The 13,329-nt window shown below is 33.2% G+C and overlaps 1 protein-coding gene across 2 annotated transcripts in view; it reads right to left on the bottom strand.

Annotated features, from left to right (window-relative positions):
- The window catches only part of LOC142338690 (F-box only protein 44-like), a 38,464-nt gene extending 25,573 nt beyond the window's left edge, over positions 1-12,891 (bottom strand). Inside the window, exons 1-4 of one of the 2 annotated variants that reach the window (XM_075388557.1) lie at positions 12,695-12,891; positions 4,716-4,867; positions 3,790-3,843; positions 632-711 (exon numbers count right to left, since the gene is read on the bottom strand). In XM_075388557.1, coding sequence (XP_075244672.1) covers positions 632-711; positions 3,790-3,843; positions 4,716-4,867; positions 12,695-12,840 — 432 coding nt within the window. In that variant the 5' untranslated portion in view covers positions 12,841-12,891. The remainder of the gene's footprint in view (positions 1-631; positions 712-3,789; positions 3,844-4,715; positions 4,868-12,694) is intronic. The other variant, XM_075388558.1, reaches the window with a different exon arrangement.
- Between the last annotated feature and the right edge of the window lie 438 nt (positions 12,892-13,329).

Raw genomic sequence — 13,329 nt, forward strand, 5'->3', positions numbered from 1 at the left:
ATCACAAGGATAGCTCAGAAATTGAGCCACAAACGAGAAGAGAGTTTTAGCGATATTGTTAGTTACATACGGACGAGGTTAAGCTTTGCACTTCTACAAAGCTGCCTCCTATGCATAAGAGGCTGCAAAATTTTAAAAAAAAAACCGGAACTAACCGAATCATCCATAGGGGCCATCATAGAGGAGGGAAGGCTCAAATAATTTTTGTTTCTAGATGCGATGATTATTACTGTCATCTAATGTTCTTTACATTGCTATTATATGTCTTTTCCTGAAGCTATTTAATAGTTACTCTTTGTTGTACCACCGTGTTAAACTGAATTCACGCTTTTCTCCTTTTAAATTATAAACACCTGCTAATATTGTTTTATGTACCTTTAATGTACGTGCTTTTCTTAACGCTAGCTTCTATTTGATTTCTAATTTGTTGTACCACCGCGTTAAGCTGAATTCACGCTTTTCTCTCTCCTTTTATTTTGAATTCGATTGTTCTCATCAAATTTTGACATTGGGGTTTCTGATAAGTTATACTGCGTTTTAGTTGTTCACGCATGCTGATGAAAACAAATTTTGTTCACGAAGGAAAAGGGAACTTATAACCAATTGGACATTTAAAAAAGTATCTCTGCACCAAAGTCTCTTCCTCTTCTTCTTCTTCCTCCTCGTAAGAAGCAATATTGGAATCTCCGTAAACTCCAGAGCCTCGAGAACCTAAACAGAAAAACGTTGGAAGATTGAGACATCAAATTGACTAGAGATATGAAGCTAGAACAACAGCAGTAGCCGGTGTAGTTGGAGGTATTAAGTTAGACCAACTGGTTTAAGACCAGCTGGTTTAAAGCTTACCACGCTCCAGTTAGAAGCAAGAGATGCTGGTTCGATTCCAGTACTGGCCTTACAAAAAATTTGTAAAAAAAATAGGCAGTAGTTTATTCATGAGTGCTTTCGCAACGTTATGTTCAAACGCACATTGGAGCTCGCTCGTTATCAATAAGTCTCCTTTCAAATCTAAATATTTCCATAAGCTTTCAAAAACCCTCCGATAGCAATTCCATTAACAATACTAAAACATACCCGGCAGATTTCCGAAAAATTCCGCCATTGATTCCGAAAAGCAAGATTGCGATTGGAAGAATAGAAGAAACAAAGGAAAATTGATTTTGCACAAAAACATTTGTAAAGTCCGCACTATTTTGATGTCATTTCGTAGTTGAACATACTCCTGTTTCTTAGGGAGAATACAGGGCCGGGCTAGCATCAATACCAAAAAGCATTAGAGATGGTAACTAAGACTTATAAGAACAAAGTTCAAGTAACGTTCATATAAAAATGGGCTTTATGGAATTAGCCCGTTTCCATTTCTGATTTCGTTTTCATACTGACTCTGTTCATTTTGAAAATCTTCGCTGAGCAACTGCTATTTAAAATCACTTTAAGCAGATTAAGAGTAGAGTGATAATAGCTTAGAGACGTCAGAAAGATTTGACGCAAAAAGTGGAAAAAATGAGGTAAAGCGAAAAATTTTTTCGACAAAAAACATAGCCGGAAGACTCTGGAACAAACTCGAATTTAAAAACAACTTAAACCCTAGCCAACCACTAACCGATAGAACTATTAACTTCATTATACTATTGGATTTAAAACAAACATAGCCGGCAGATTGCCGGAATAGCTGCGAAATAGACTTGCGTGCCGTAAAATACAGATGGAAAAAGATACAGAAGTGAGTTGATAATAGTTATCGCCGCCGCCTATAAAACTTACAAGTTTATTTCAAATTGAGGTTGTTTTTGGGTGCAAAAAAAAGTTTCCCTGTCGCGTCTCGAACCAGCGATCTCCGGATTAACAGCCAGTCACCTTAACCACTCGGCTGTCGGACCATACAATCTGTTTTCTTACAATCAAATTTGTTTCAGGAACAGATTCTGTTTCTGAATAACCGCAATTTAGGTCACGCAGAAAGCGTGAAATCAAGCGCGAAAAAGCCATTTAAGCAGTGACGAGACAGAATGTTCTAGAACAAATGTAAAACGAAAATAAAGCGTCAGACGACGAAACAAAAAAAACCAAGAGCACCGCAATATAGCTACGCTCAGCTTACAGCTTCGCAGCTATAAAAAACTGACGAACGGAAAAAAGAAGTGGAAAAGCAAAGGATGAAAAAAAATTTCTTGGGTACATTTCATGAGTTGCTACTCCAAAAGCAAATTATAAGGTATTGCCTGGTATGATTCAATTGTGTTTAACAACAGAAAATCAAATGATGAGAAAAAAAAATAACGATGCATCTCGAAAAAATACAAAAACCGAGCAAACAGAAAAGAATCAAAGCACGAAAATTAAAAAAAAACTGTTAAAATTTTGAATAATTCTTTTAAAATTACAAATTCTAATTAATTGTGTTAAAATTTTGAATAATTCTCTTAAAATTGCATATTCTAATTAATTGTTCTCAACACACCTTAACAAAAAATCAATGCTGATTCATTAGGCAACCAAGCGACACTGAAAACCACTAAAAACACTTAAAGCATGCGCTAGAATAAAAAACTACCAACAATTACAGAATTGATTAACTTATTTTTTGAAATTATGTGCTATCAAGCGTTTAATTCTTTTCACTTAGAATTACAAACTCTAGCACCAACGTTAATTAAACAATTCAAAATTGCAAAATATTCTGAAAGTAAAAAAAACTTGTTATTTTTCGACTTGAAAAAAAGAACCTGCCCTTTTTTCTTTTTTGTAAAAGAAAGAAAAGGCAAAAAAATGGTTCAAATTTAGCACATTTTCTTCTACTAAAACAAATTTGAATTGATATTCACGGAGCGAATCAAGTCTCCAAATACAAACAAAAAATTAGTCCCCAAATACAAACAAAAAATTACCTTAAAAAACAGTACAAAACCCGATAAAAAAAAGCGTCTAAAACGACGAAATCGCAAAAATACCTCAAAATGGCATATAAAACTCTAGTAAATAATTTAAATTGTCAAAAATACTCTGAAACATACAGTTAGTTGTTCATATGGTTCATAAAACCCATTTCATCTAAAAGTACCTACTACAGTTTACCTAATGTAAAGTAAAAACTAAAAAAAAAAAACAGCTTCAAAAAGCCACATAAGATTTAAAAAATTCCACTCGCTCAGCGAAAAATTCTTTACGCTTATTTTTACGCTCTCTTTTGAATTCTTTTATGAACAAAAACACTGCTCTCTCTCTCTCTCTCTCTCTCTCACTCACTCTCTTCTCTCCGCTCTCCATTTTTGTTCAACAACACAAGAAAATCACAATTTTTGCACGCGCGGCATTCATTTTCATACCCTGCTTCAGAACAACTGGACCGATTAAGAAAAACGATCACCATAACTCCTCTTCGAGTCATAAAAATAGGAGCGCTATAATAGGCGGCTATTAAAAAACCATTCACTAGTTGAACGCGAACATGTATTCGGTCTCATAAGTATTTGCACAGCTGTAGTAGCACAACTGGGCCGCATCACTCGCTCATTAATGAATTCTTACCTAATGGGACGGGGAGAATTTCATTCTTGAGGTAATCCAGAAAAACCATTCATCAAGAGTTAATTTCTCCAATTACAAGTTTTTGTTCTTACCTGTCCAAATTGGGGAGAAGGAGAACAAATTGAAAGACAGGCTCATAACCAAGTTAACTCAGTAAGGACAGTTTACAAAGAAAAACAAGTTGAAACAGGAATACCAGATCATATTAATGTTAATGATGATATTAATATAGCAGAGTATTTAATATAATGAGTTCCTCACCGTTCTCTTGTCCTCCAGCAGTTTTCTCTCTATACAGCCAATGCTTTCGGCTCTCTAAAAATCAATAAATAATCATAAATAATATTTCTCAATGTCAAAAGAGTGCGGATTAGGTTTTGAATACATGTTCTTTTAAACGCAAGACGAAAATGGTCTGGTCAAAGCCATAAAAAATAACACAAAACAAAAAAACAAGCAATAAATTAAAAAGCTATAAGGATTATAGGTCAATTTATTGACAATTTTTGACAACTCATAGCGTCTTCCGCGCTAGATCATAACATAATATAGTCTTTCCAAGAAGATAATTGTAAATTTTCCATGTGCTTGTCCAAATAAACTAATATTAGCTTGGACAATTGTTCGATAACTCAACCATTTTTTTTGTTTCATAGGACAAAATATGTTTTGCAACAAATATTCTGCACGATTGAGTTAAAACAAGGTCATTTCCCATCATAAACTTGGCATAAAAGCAGCCGTATCTGATCAAACTTAATAAAATAGCTCACAATATGGAGACCATTAAAAATATTTTCAAGGATGCAATAACAGACAGCGTTAACACTTAACGAAACCTGAGAACGCTTAACTACTGATGATTGTGTAGGAAAAGAAATACTGGATGTATACCTCCAACCAATCACAGACTGAGAAGACACTATTCTCTTATTTGAAGCGCATCCCAAACTTTAGTTAGTCTATTAGTTTAGATACACCATGTGCATACACCTGACTCCGGTACTATACTTTATTACCACCGTAATAACAGCAGTTTATCTTCTGTGTCTTACTTAGTCGGTTAGTCTTAGAGATATAGGTAAGCGTACTTCGCGCGCAAAAATAAGTAGCCTTACCTCTATATATCTTAAGGCTGTAAAAGGAGCCCACCTCGGGCTTGCCTTAATTGAACAGCGTCAGCTCACCTTGTCCGCAAGGATTCTTTATGAGATTCGTGTTGAACGGCAACATGTCACAGGCCAGAGCCTTCAGAATATACAGACACAAGTCATAGTCACTATTGTCAAGAAGTAACTGCCTGTTACTCTCTAAAATCCTCGTGCTCTCTGATTCAAGTCTAAGCAAAATCGTATGATTTCCTATTTTAGTCAGGTTGCGAAACAAGTCCGTCCAAGGGGTTTTAAAAGTTTTTTCGAGCTAACTTATCATCACAAGGCTGTAAATTTACTACAAAGTTTTTTGGCATTTTTTTCCAGAAATTAGTAATAATTACCGCAATCTGAATTAAGCTCCTTTAAATTTTGAATGAGAGCACGTTAACTAGCAACTACCAAGAAGACAGAAGAAGACAGGGCCACAAGCTATTAAAATCAAAAGAATACAAGGAGGCTCGTTAATGTGCGTCTGCAAATGGTGTTCCGACCCGCACTCAATTACATTTTTGACATAACTGTCAACCAAATGAACAGATAATCAAAAATAGATCTTTGTGCATAAAAAAACCGTTATAGAAACTACTAAATGAATTACTTAATGCCATGCCTCATTAAAGCACTCACGAGATCTCGTACACTTAATAAAATTACGGGAGAAGAAAATAAACAACATAATGACCAAAAACAAAAAAAAAGACAAAAATTCAACATTTAAATCCAAAAGCACCTAGTAACAACGTCAAAATACAATAAAAAACCTTAGCTACACAAATTTACCTTTTATTTACTAAAGCAGATGGGACATTATTTTAATCAGACTAGGTAACAAATTGACAAAAAGAAGCAATAATGAGGCGAAATTAAAAAATCGACCAATATTTTTTAAACCAAGTATTTACAAATGTCTTAAAAACAATTAGCTTTTCACAAAAAACCTTCTTGAAAAATTTACAAAAAAGTCATTAGGAGATCAATAGAATCTGGTTAGACTAAGCGACAGAAAATGACTAAAGATGAAGAGAAATTGAAAAAAATACGAACAAATTGCGAAAAAACAAATTATTGAAGCCATTAAACTCGTTCGCTGTTACCTGAATAGTCTGTTTTTATTTCAAATGTTAACTGACCTTTTTCAGTTAGAACAATATTGAAAGATTAAGTACGTTCACTCGGGCCTCATTTGAAAATCCTTGGGATCTGTTATTACGCGAATAAAAAGGAACACATATTGATCACTAACAAAACTTTTATGAAAATGCATATTGTTCAATGAACAAAACATCAATTGCGACGTAATATTAATAACCACATTAAAATTTGAACTAATGGGAAGTGAATGGGGCCTCTCAACTATGAGAATTGGATGCATGTTGACAAAAATAACAAAAAAACTAAAAAGTTTAAAAAACGTTTGAAAACAAAGAACATCATAAGCTTTAAGGCTACTTGCTTTAAGCTTACCGCATTGAGAAACTTCATTCGATCAACATTCAGCTAGGGGCTTATGAGACCTCTCAGCGCTTTACGACTACATAAAGAATTAAAAAACAGCTAAATGAAAGAAGTAGAGAAGTGTCGAAGCCATTACAAAAATTAACTCTTAATTAAACACCTTTTTTCACTTTCAAATAACTTTTTAACAACAACGAAACTGTTTTTCGTACCAAATTGACTTCAAAAAATCAACAAATATGAACAAACATATTAAAACTACGAATTTTTTTTTTTGAAATTCTGTGGTATCAAAGCCATTAAATTCAATAGTTCTCCACGGAAATCAATAAATAATAAGATATAACACGTTATGCTTCGAAAAAAAGGCAAAAATTTGTGTCATTCAAAAATCATCAATAAGTGAAGATTACAACTCTGAAGATGACAACAAGTACAGGCAAAAACCAAATAAATCTGTAGAAAAGTTCGAGAAGACATTGTCGGTGCCAATAAAACCATATGTTTTTCTCTTTAAAACTTACCTATGATCTATTGAAAGTATCCTGTATGCCAATGGGAACTTGCAATAATAGGATTATGTGATAAGACGACAAAAGGATCCAAAGTTATGAAAAAAATAGCAAAAACTAAAAAAAAAGTCGTGGCATTAAGTAATTAAGACAAAAGTTCGAACATAAAAGCGCTCAGCATATAAATTTTGGTTGCAGTAGACGAGAAAAGCGATTCTGTCAAAATGGGACTGACTTGCAGTTCAGAAACAAGTATTAGATCGCTTAATGTTCAAAATAAAATTTTTTTTTGAAAAATTGTTTTTAAAGTCTTAACAGCCATTAGCTGTCCACTCAAATTACTACATAGGTTTGCTTACTGCTTATCAAGAAGTCTATTGCATTTTTAGTTAATGAGTATGTCATAGGACTAAAAAAATTTTAAATCTCAAAAAAAATCAAAACTTCAATAAAAAGTACGAAAATTGGAACCACAAAAATTGAGCGATTCCTCAAAAACGAAGTTTTTGTTCAATGGGCATCATTTGAATGTAAATGAGGTTTCTAATGAACAGGACCTGGTCTTAAAAAGCGACTAGTCTCTTAGTGACTTGAAAAAAATCAAAATGGTTTTTAAAATATCAGCTCTCAAATAGAAATCGATTTTTTTTATAGTAAACTACCCTATGAGACGATAACAACTGCCTTTTATGGCCTTTCGTCTGTTAGAAACACGATATTGTTTCATTTGTTGCATAAAATAAAAATTTGAATTAATATATCTGTAGAAAAAATTATACTTTGTACAAAAAAGTGAACAAAATCAAGCCAAACATCACGTGTTCACACAAAACTTTAAATCTCGATAACTCCACGAAAAACACGAAATTAAAAAAAAACTTTTTAATTCCGAACTCTACGCTGGACGAGCTTTTTAATTATGCCACTCACATTTCTCTACGATGAATATATCGATCGGCCAAAATTGTCCGAAAAAAAACCCATTTGAGTATATAGATCCTCCCCCACTAGTGGGGTCGGAACAAAAAATGCATTAAAAACTCAAAACGGACTAAAAAGTGCTGCCAACTTTATTTTAGAGCAATTAAACAATTTAAATATCATCCAAGAGTAGGATGAAATATATACTAATCGAGATGAAAATTACACCAATGTCAAGAACAATTTAGAACAAGTTGTTAACAGTCAACTCAAAACACATTTGAAAAATCAGCAATAAAATAAAATGAGAATGGAAAGTTAGAACTGAAACAACCAAGAAATCTTGGTTTTATTTTTATTTTGTCAGAGCTATAATTAAGCGACAATTTTTTGTCTGGGGCCTCAAACTAACAATTAAGTTTATATCCATTTCGCAATGAACAATTTTGAATATATTCAATTGCTCGAAATGATGTGAAACGACAACTGAAATTGTCATACTTTCTGAGCAAAGTTTAGAAAAATTCCTTGCAGTAAATGCTGACAAAAATAGCACCCGAGAACCTGAACTCTATATTAAGCTTTTTTTGCTACAGAATTCAATTTAAAATTTCAAATCGATGCCAAAGTTTCATCGCTTCAGGGAACCATATTTAATAGCTTTTGACAGCATTTGTGCATTACTTTTCAAAAGGATATTTTAACAAAACTGTTACTTTAAAACATTGACGAGAAAACATTGCTCCAAAAGAAATAGACTTCCGTGCAGTCTAATAGAGATAGAAACAGAGACAGATAAAAGTTGAAAAAGTTATCAACGCCGCTCAAAAATCTATTTGGCAAAAAATTAATAAAGATATAAAACTCATTTCGCAGCTGTCTTTTTATTATGGACCTTTATTACAAATATTAAGTAATTTGACCTTAGCTATTCAAACTAAACTCAAAACTTTAATGTGTAAAAATCAATTTTTTGAGTGAGGTAAGACACTTATGGTCAAAATCTAAGCACGCAAATGACCTTACTTAAATGTTTTTGCTAGAGTGAGTGAGAAATGACGTCACGCGCTCAATTGCCGTTAGTGAGATGAAGTAATTCAGAAAATTTGATTTTTCAGCTGTGCTGTTTGACACATGTAAAACGAAACAAGAACGTCAGACGACAAAACAAAAAAAACATGGCAGGACAACTCCTGACATACAATTCAAAGGACTTCCATTGACTAAACAAAAATAGACCTAGAATGCACGGATTAGGAAAACCAATTAGAAAATCAGGTTCAAAAATTGAAGAAAATTAAAAATTAATGTCAAGATGGGGGATGTGAACGAAAAACCACTAGCGAGACAGCAAATTTAAGTTAAAACACCATTTTCTCACTCTACTTTAAAATAGGAGTGAAAAATTTCATGCCGCAAAACCACTCGCTTCTTCGCTCCACTTACCGTTTCGGCATTTTAGTTTGACTTCAAAAATCACTATGAAAATGTTTAAACAGATCAAAAAAGTCGAAACTTTCTTCTTAATTATACTAAAAATTTTGAACAGCAACACGGAAAAATAACAATGAAAAAGTATCTGACAATAAACTCTTTGTTACAAGTTACATGTTGGACACAAAAACAGTTATTGGCAAAAACCTTGTGACCTGGTGACACGGTTAGTCTTCATTCATCAAACCACAAGCAATCGAGAGATAAGCAAGCAAAAATAGGCAGAGAAAATCGAGTAAAAAGAACGGACGAAGTCTAAATATACTCTTACAAAGAGTCTCGAACAAAATAAGCCAGAAAAAGCTGGGAAAGAGCTGGGAAATTTGTATTGTTTTTCGGATAAAAGTTAGTCGTGCAAAGTAGTAGCAATCTTTAGGAGTAACACCTATAGAATAGCTCAAAAACCATGAATCAAACTACAAGGAGAAGCATAAAATGAGACGAGACAAAACAATTAAAGAAAACAGGCAAAAGTTGGCAAAAAATAGCTTTAAATTACTTTATTATCTTTGAGTTAAACAACTCAAAATGAAAATCAATTACCTCAACTGGCAGTCAAAACAGCTAGAGCAAAAAATCAGAACCACAGAAAATGCTGAAAGCCATAAGATACAAAAACTGTGAAAAAGGCCTGCAATATGGCAAAATGTTAAAAACAGCTCAAAATTGAGTTTAAAAAACTATTTGATTCAGATTATCAAAAACTATTCCAAACACTCCATTACTAGCTTAGTAAAGTGAGACAAAAACACCATTGCCAGAAAAAAATGTTGTTAAACAATAAACTGCTTTGAAGATGCCGCACGTTTCCATTAAAAATATTGCTCGCTGAGCGAAAATTTTTTCACACCTATTTTTCCAGCTCTCTCTCTCTCTCAAAATATGGTATGAACAGAAAACCACTCTCTCTCTCTCTCTCTCTCTCTCTCTCTCTCTCTCTCTCTCTCTTCTCTGTTCTTCAGCAATTTGACCTAATCACTGCTTTCACTTCATGTTTAAAATACACACCAACAAAATTACCTATCAAAACATAGCCGGAAGCATTCCAGAAACGATTCGAAGATGTCTTTGCCAAAAAGCAAACTGCCGAATAACTAGTTTCTGATGGCAGCAGTGAGTATCGAAGAAGAGAAAACACTACTTCAAATGAAAGTAAAGAAAATTTAACTGAATCAATTTAAATTAGAAAAACTGAAAATTCAATTACATTTTCATTTTGAACAAGTACAAATACAAAAGGAAAACAATATTCCAAGCAACCGAGTCAACTCTATTGCTCACACAAATTCAGGCAAGCCAAAATAAGCACAAAAATAGCTGAAATAAGCGAAGAACTGTAAGAAATTGAGAAAAATTTCAACAATTTTTTCACAATCAGTTGTCAAAATTCATCGACAAAAATGCTTTTACCAATGCACCTGTATTCAATTTGTAAACAAACTGCCCATGAGCTTTACGCTCAAATTGAGCAATCAGTAGAAGCAAATGGGCCAAAAATTGCTTAAAGACTAAACCTGAGAAATTGTTGACAAATCGTCAATTAGCGTAAAACTCCCTTTAATTACCAAAAACCTTCGAAACGCTATCAAAACAATCTGAAGATTACAAATTTAGTCTAATATAACCGTTTGAAAAACAGAAACATTAAAAAAACAAAAAAAAACAGCTTAAAAAGCCCCAAGTGAACAAAAAAATTGTGCGCTTACCAATCTTTTTCACACCTACATTTCGCACTCTGTTTCAAAAGAAGGCTTGAACAGAAGAACCACTATCTCTTTTCTCGACACTTCGAATTTGATCATTGAAACAATCCTATCAAACTTAATTAATCCCTTCCGGTCTTGCTCGCTCACTTATCAAAAAAAGATAGACGGAAGAATTCCGGAAACGACATGAAGTCGTATCCTCGAAAGATCTGACTATTCACATCTCCCAGAAGACAGAAATAACCTAGAAAAAAATAACACTCCTAAATCTTAAGAACAAAAGAAAATTTGTCAGAAAATATTAACATGAAAAATTCGGAAAATTCAATTTATTTTTAATGTAGTACAAACACATATGCAAACGAAAACCGTTTTTCTCGCAATGAACTCTAGTTAACCAACCATAAAATATCAGCCAAGCCTTAACGAGCTGACAAGTTTATGAAGAAAAGGAGAAAAATGAGAACACAAATTCTCAATTTTTGTCAAATTGCAATGCAAAGAGACAACTTTGTAGCGAAAGAAACTTGCATCTCTTGTAGTAAACAGAGCCTAGAGCCATGACAAATTAACTCAATTATCAATTGATTAATAAAAAGATACAATAGGCCAAAAATCGCATTAAGACTATAAACTAACAAGATAATTGAGGAAACTTCAAATAAGTCAACAAAATGATAAAAGAAACAGAAAATCATTCAAAGAATGAAAATCGTTTAAAATCAAAAGTAAGACCCCAACAAAATTTGTAGAAAGTAATTATCAGTGAAAAAATGTTCAAACGGCACTTCAAGCAATTTCTCAGTGCCGCACTGTAAAATGAACTTATTGCAAACAAAATAAAAACCTAAGAAAAAGGCTAAAACCAATATTTTAACAACTGATAAAAGCAGAGCTGATAAGAGCTATAGGCCTCAAGAAAACAAAAGTGTGATACATGCCAAAATGCAAAAAAAAATCAAGACAGAAAACAAACAGAAAAAGAGGAAACAATTGAAAAAAGACTAGTTTTTGATATTTGAAAGATAAAAATCAAATAAAAAAAATGAAGCAGAAAAACAACTACATTTCCTTATTTAACAGAAAATTACATAGCTATCCTCCTGCATAGATTAAAAAAGTAGAAACATAGCTGAAACATTGGAAACCCTACAACATGTTGCAATAAAATTTCATTAAAATTGCACTAAAGAAAACAAATTCTGCAGAATTTCAAATTCTGAACCCCACAAAATCATTCAATTATGAGTAAACGAAAAATAGGATCCCTGACAGTGCACAAAAAGACCTTTTCTTGTAACTAAATCCGAAGGGAACCAAAACAGAAAAAATTGGACAAAAATGCCGAAATCGGGCAAGCATGTGTACAATTCAGTAAAACAAAAGCACCTCACGTCATAAAGAGTCGTTCAAGGCATGATATATCAAAGGTAAATAACCATTTGCACTAATTTTTGAGAAAAAGAAATCCACTTTTAGATCCACAAATAATGAAATTGATTATAAAAAAGCCAAAAATGAAGTAAAAAACTGGGAAATGCGCTCACTTAGAATTAGAAACGCATTAATACGGCTTATATCCTGGACCAATCCGACAAAAAATCGGCAAAAAATGGCACTGTCAGAAAACACTTTTCGAAGTCGAAAAAAAAGTCATTCACTGATCGAAGCGCATGATCAAAAAACTTCTCTCGCTCAGAAAAAATTAGTTCACACAGCAATTTTACTCTCTTTTGCTTTTAGGTAAAAACGCCGTCAGAACAAATAAAAAACTGAAGAAAACCAATACTCCGAAAACCAATCTTCGAGTCGTAAAAAAGACAGCGCCCCAAAACAATTCAAACTCTTTAAATTGTAAGAAAAACCAAGAGCACCACTATGTAGCTCCGCTCAGCTTCGCAGCTATAATAAAAGAAAAAATTACCTCTGAAGCCAAAAGTATCGCGATGACAGAACATCACACCATTGTTTACACACGAGTGAACAATTCAACACAAGATCATTTGCAGGCACACGGAGTAATATAGCATTCAGGGCATCTTCGTGCAGACTTCCGAATCCAGTATCCATTCCAGACTCGATCACTCGTCAACGATGCAAAGATAAATAGCAACCATAAATTAATCTGAAAATGCCAAACGTTGACTAAAGCGAGCTTTTTCCGGAATAAAAAAAACATATACCATCAGTCAAGAACCCAATAAACCAACAAAAAAGTTTATTCGACAAAACAGTCATTGAATTGCTAGTAAACTAAATCAAAGCAGAACTATAATATTAACTAAAAATAACAAGTAGAATTTTAAAAGTAGATATTGCTGCTGCAAGCACAATCATTACACCCTACACATTTACAAGGTAAATCTTAAAAGATCGTATGAGACGGAGCTAATCGTATAACACTTTTATGAGACAAAACAACACCTTCCAGCGTAAAGATCTGTTGCAAAAGATTCGGCCTGAAGAAGAGCAATGCAATCCATATGCAACTCCAAGTTTTTTATCCACAATCACCATATTTGATGGGTTTAACATAGTTTTGAGACATTCCAATTTGCG

The sequence above is a fragment of the Convolutriloba macropyga genome, chromosome 4 (assembly GCF_964194025.1).
Source record: "Convolutriloba macropyga chromosome 4, txConMacr16.3, whole genome shotgun sequence".
In the NCBI taxonomy this organism is placed as follows: Eukaryota; Metazoa; Xenacoelomorpha; order Acoela; family Convolutidae; genus Convolutriloba; species Convolutriloba macropyga.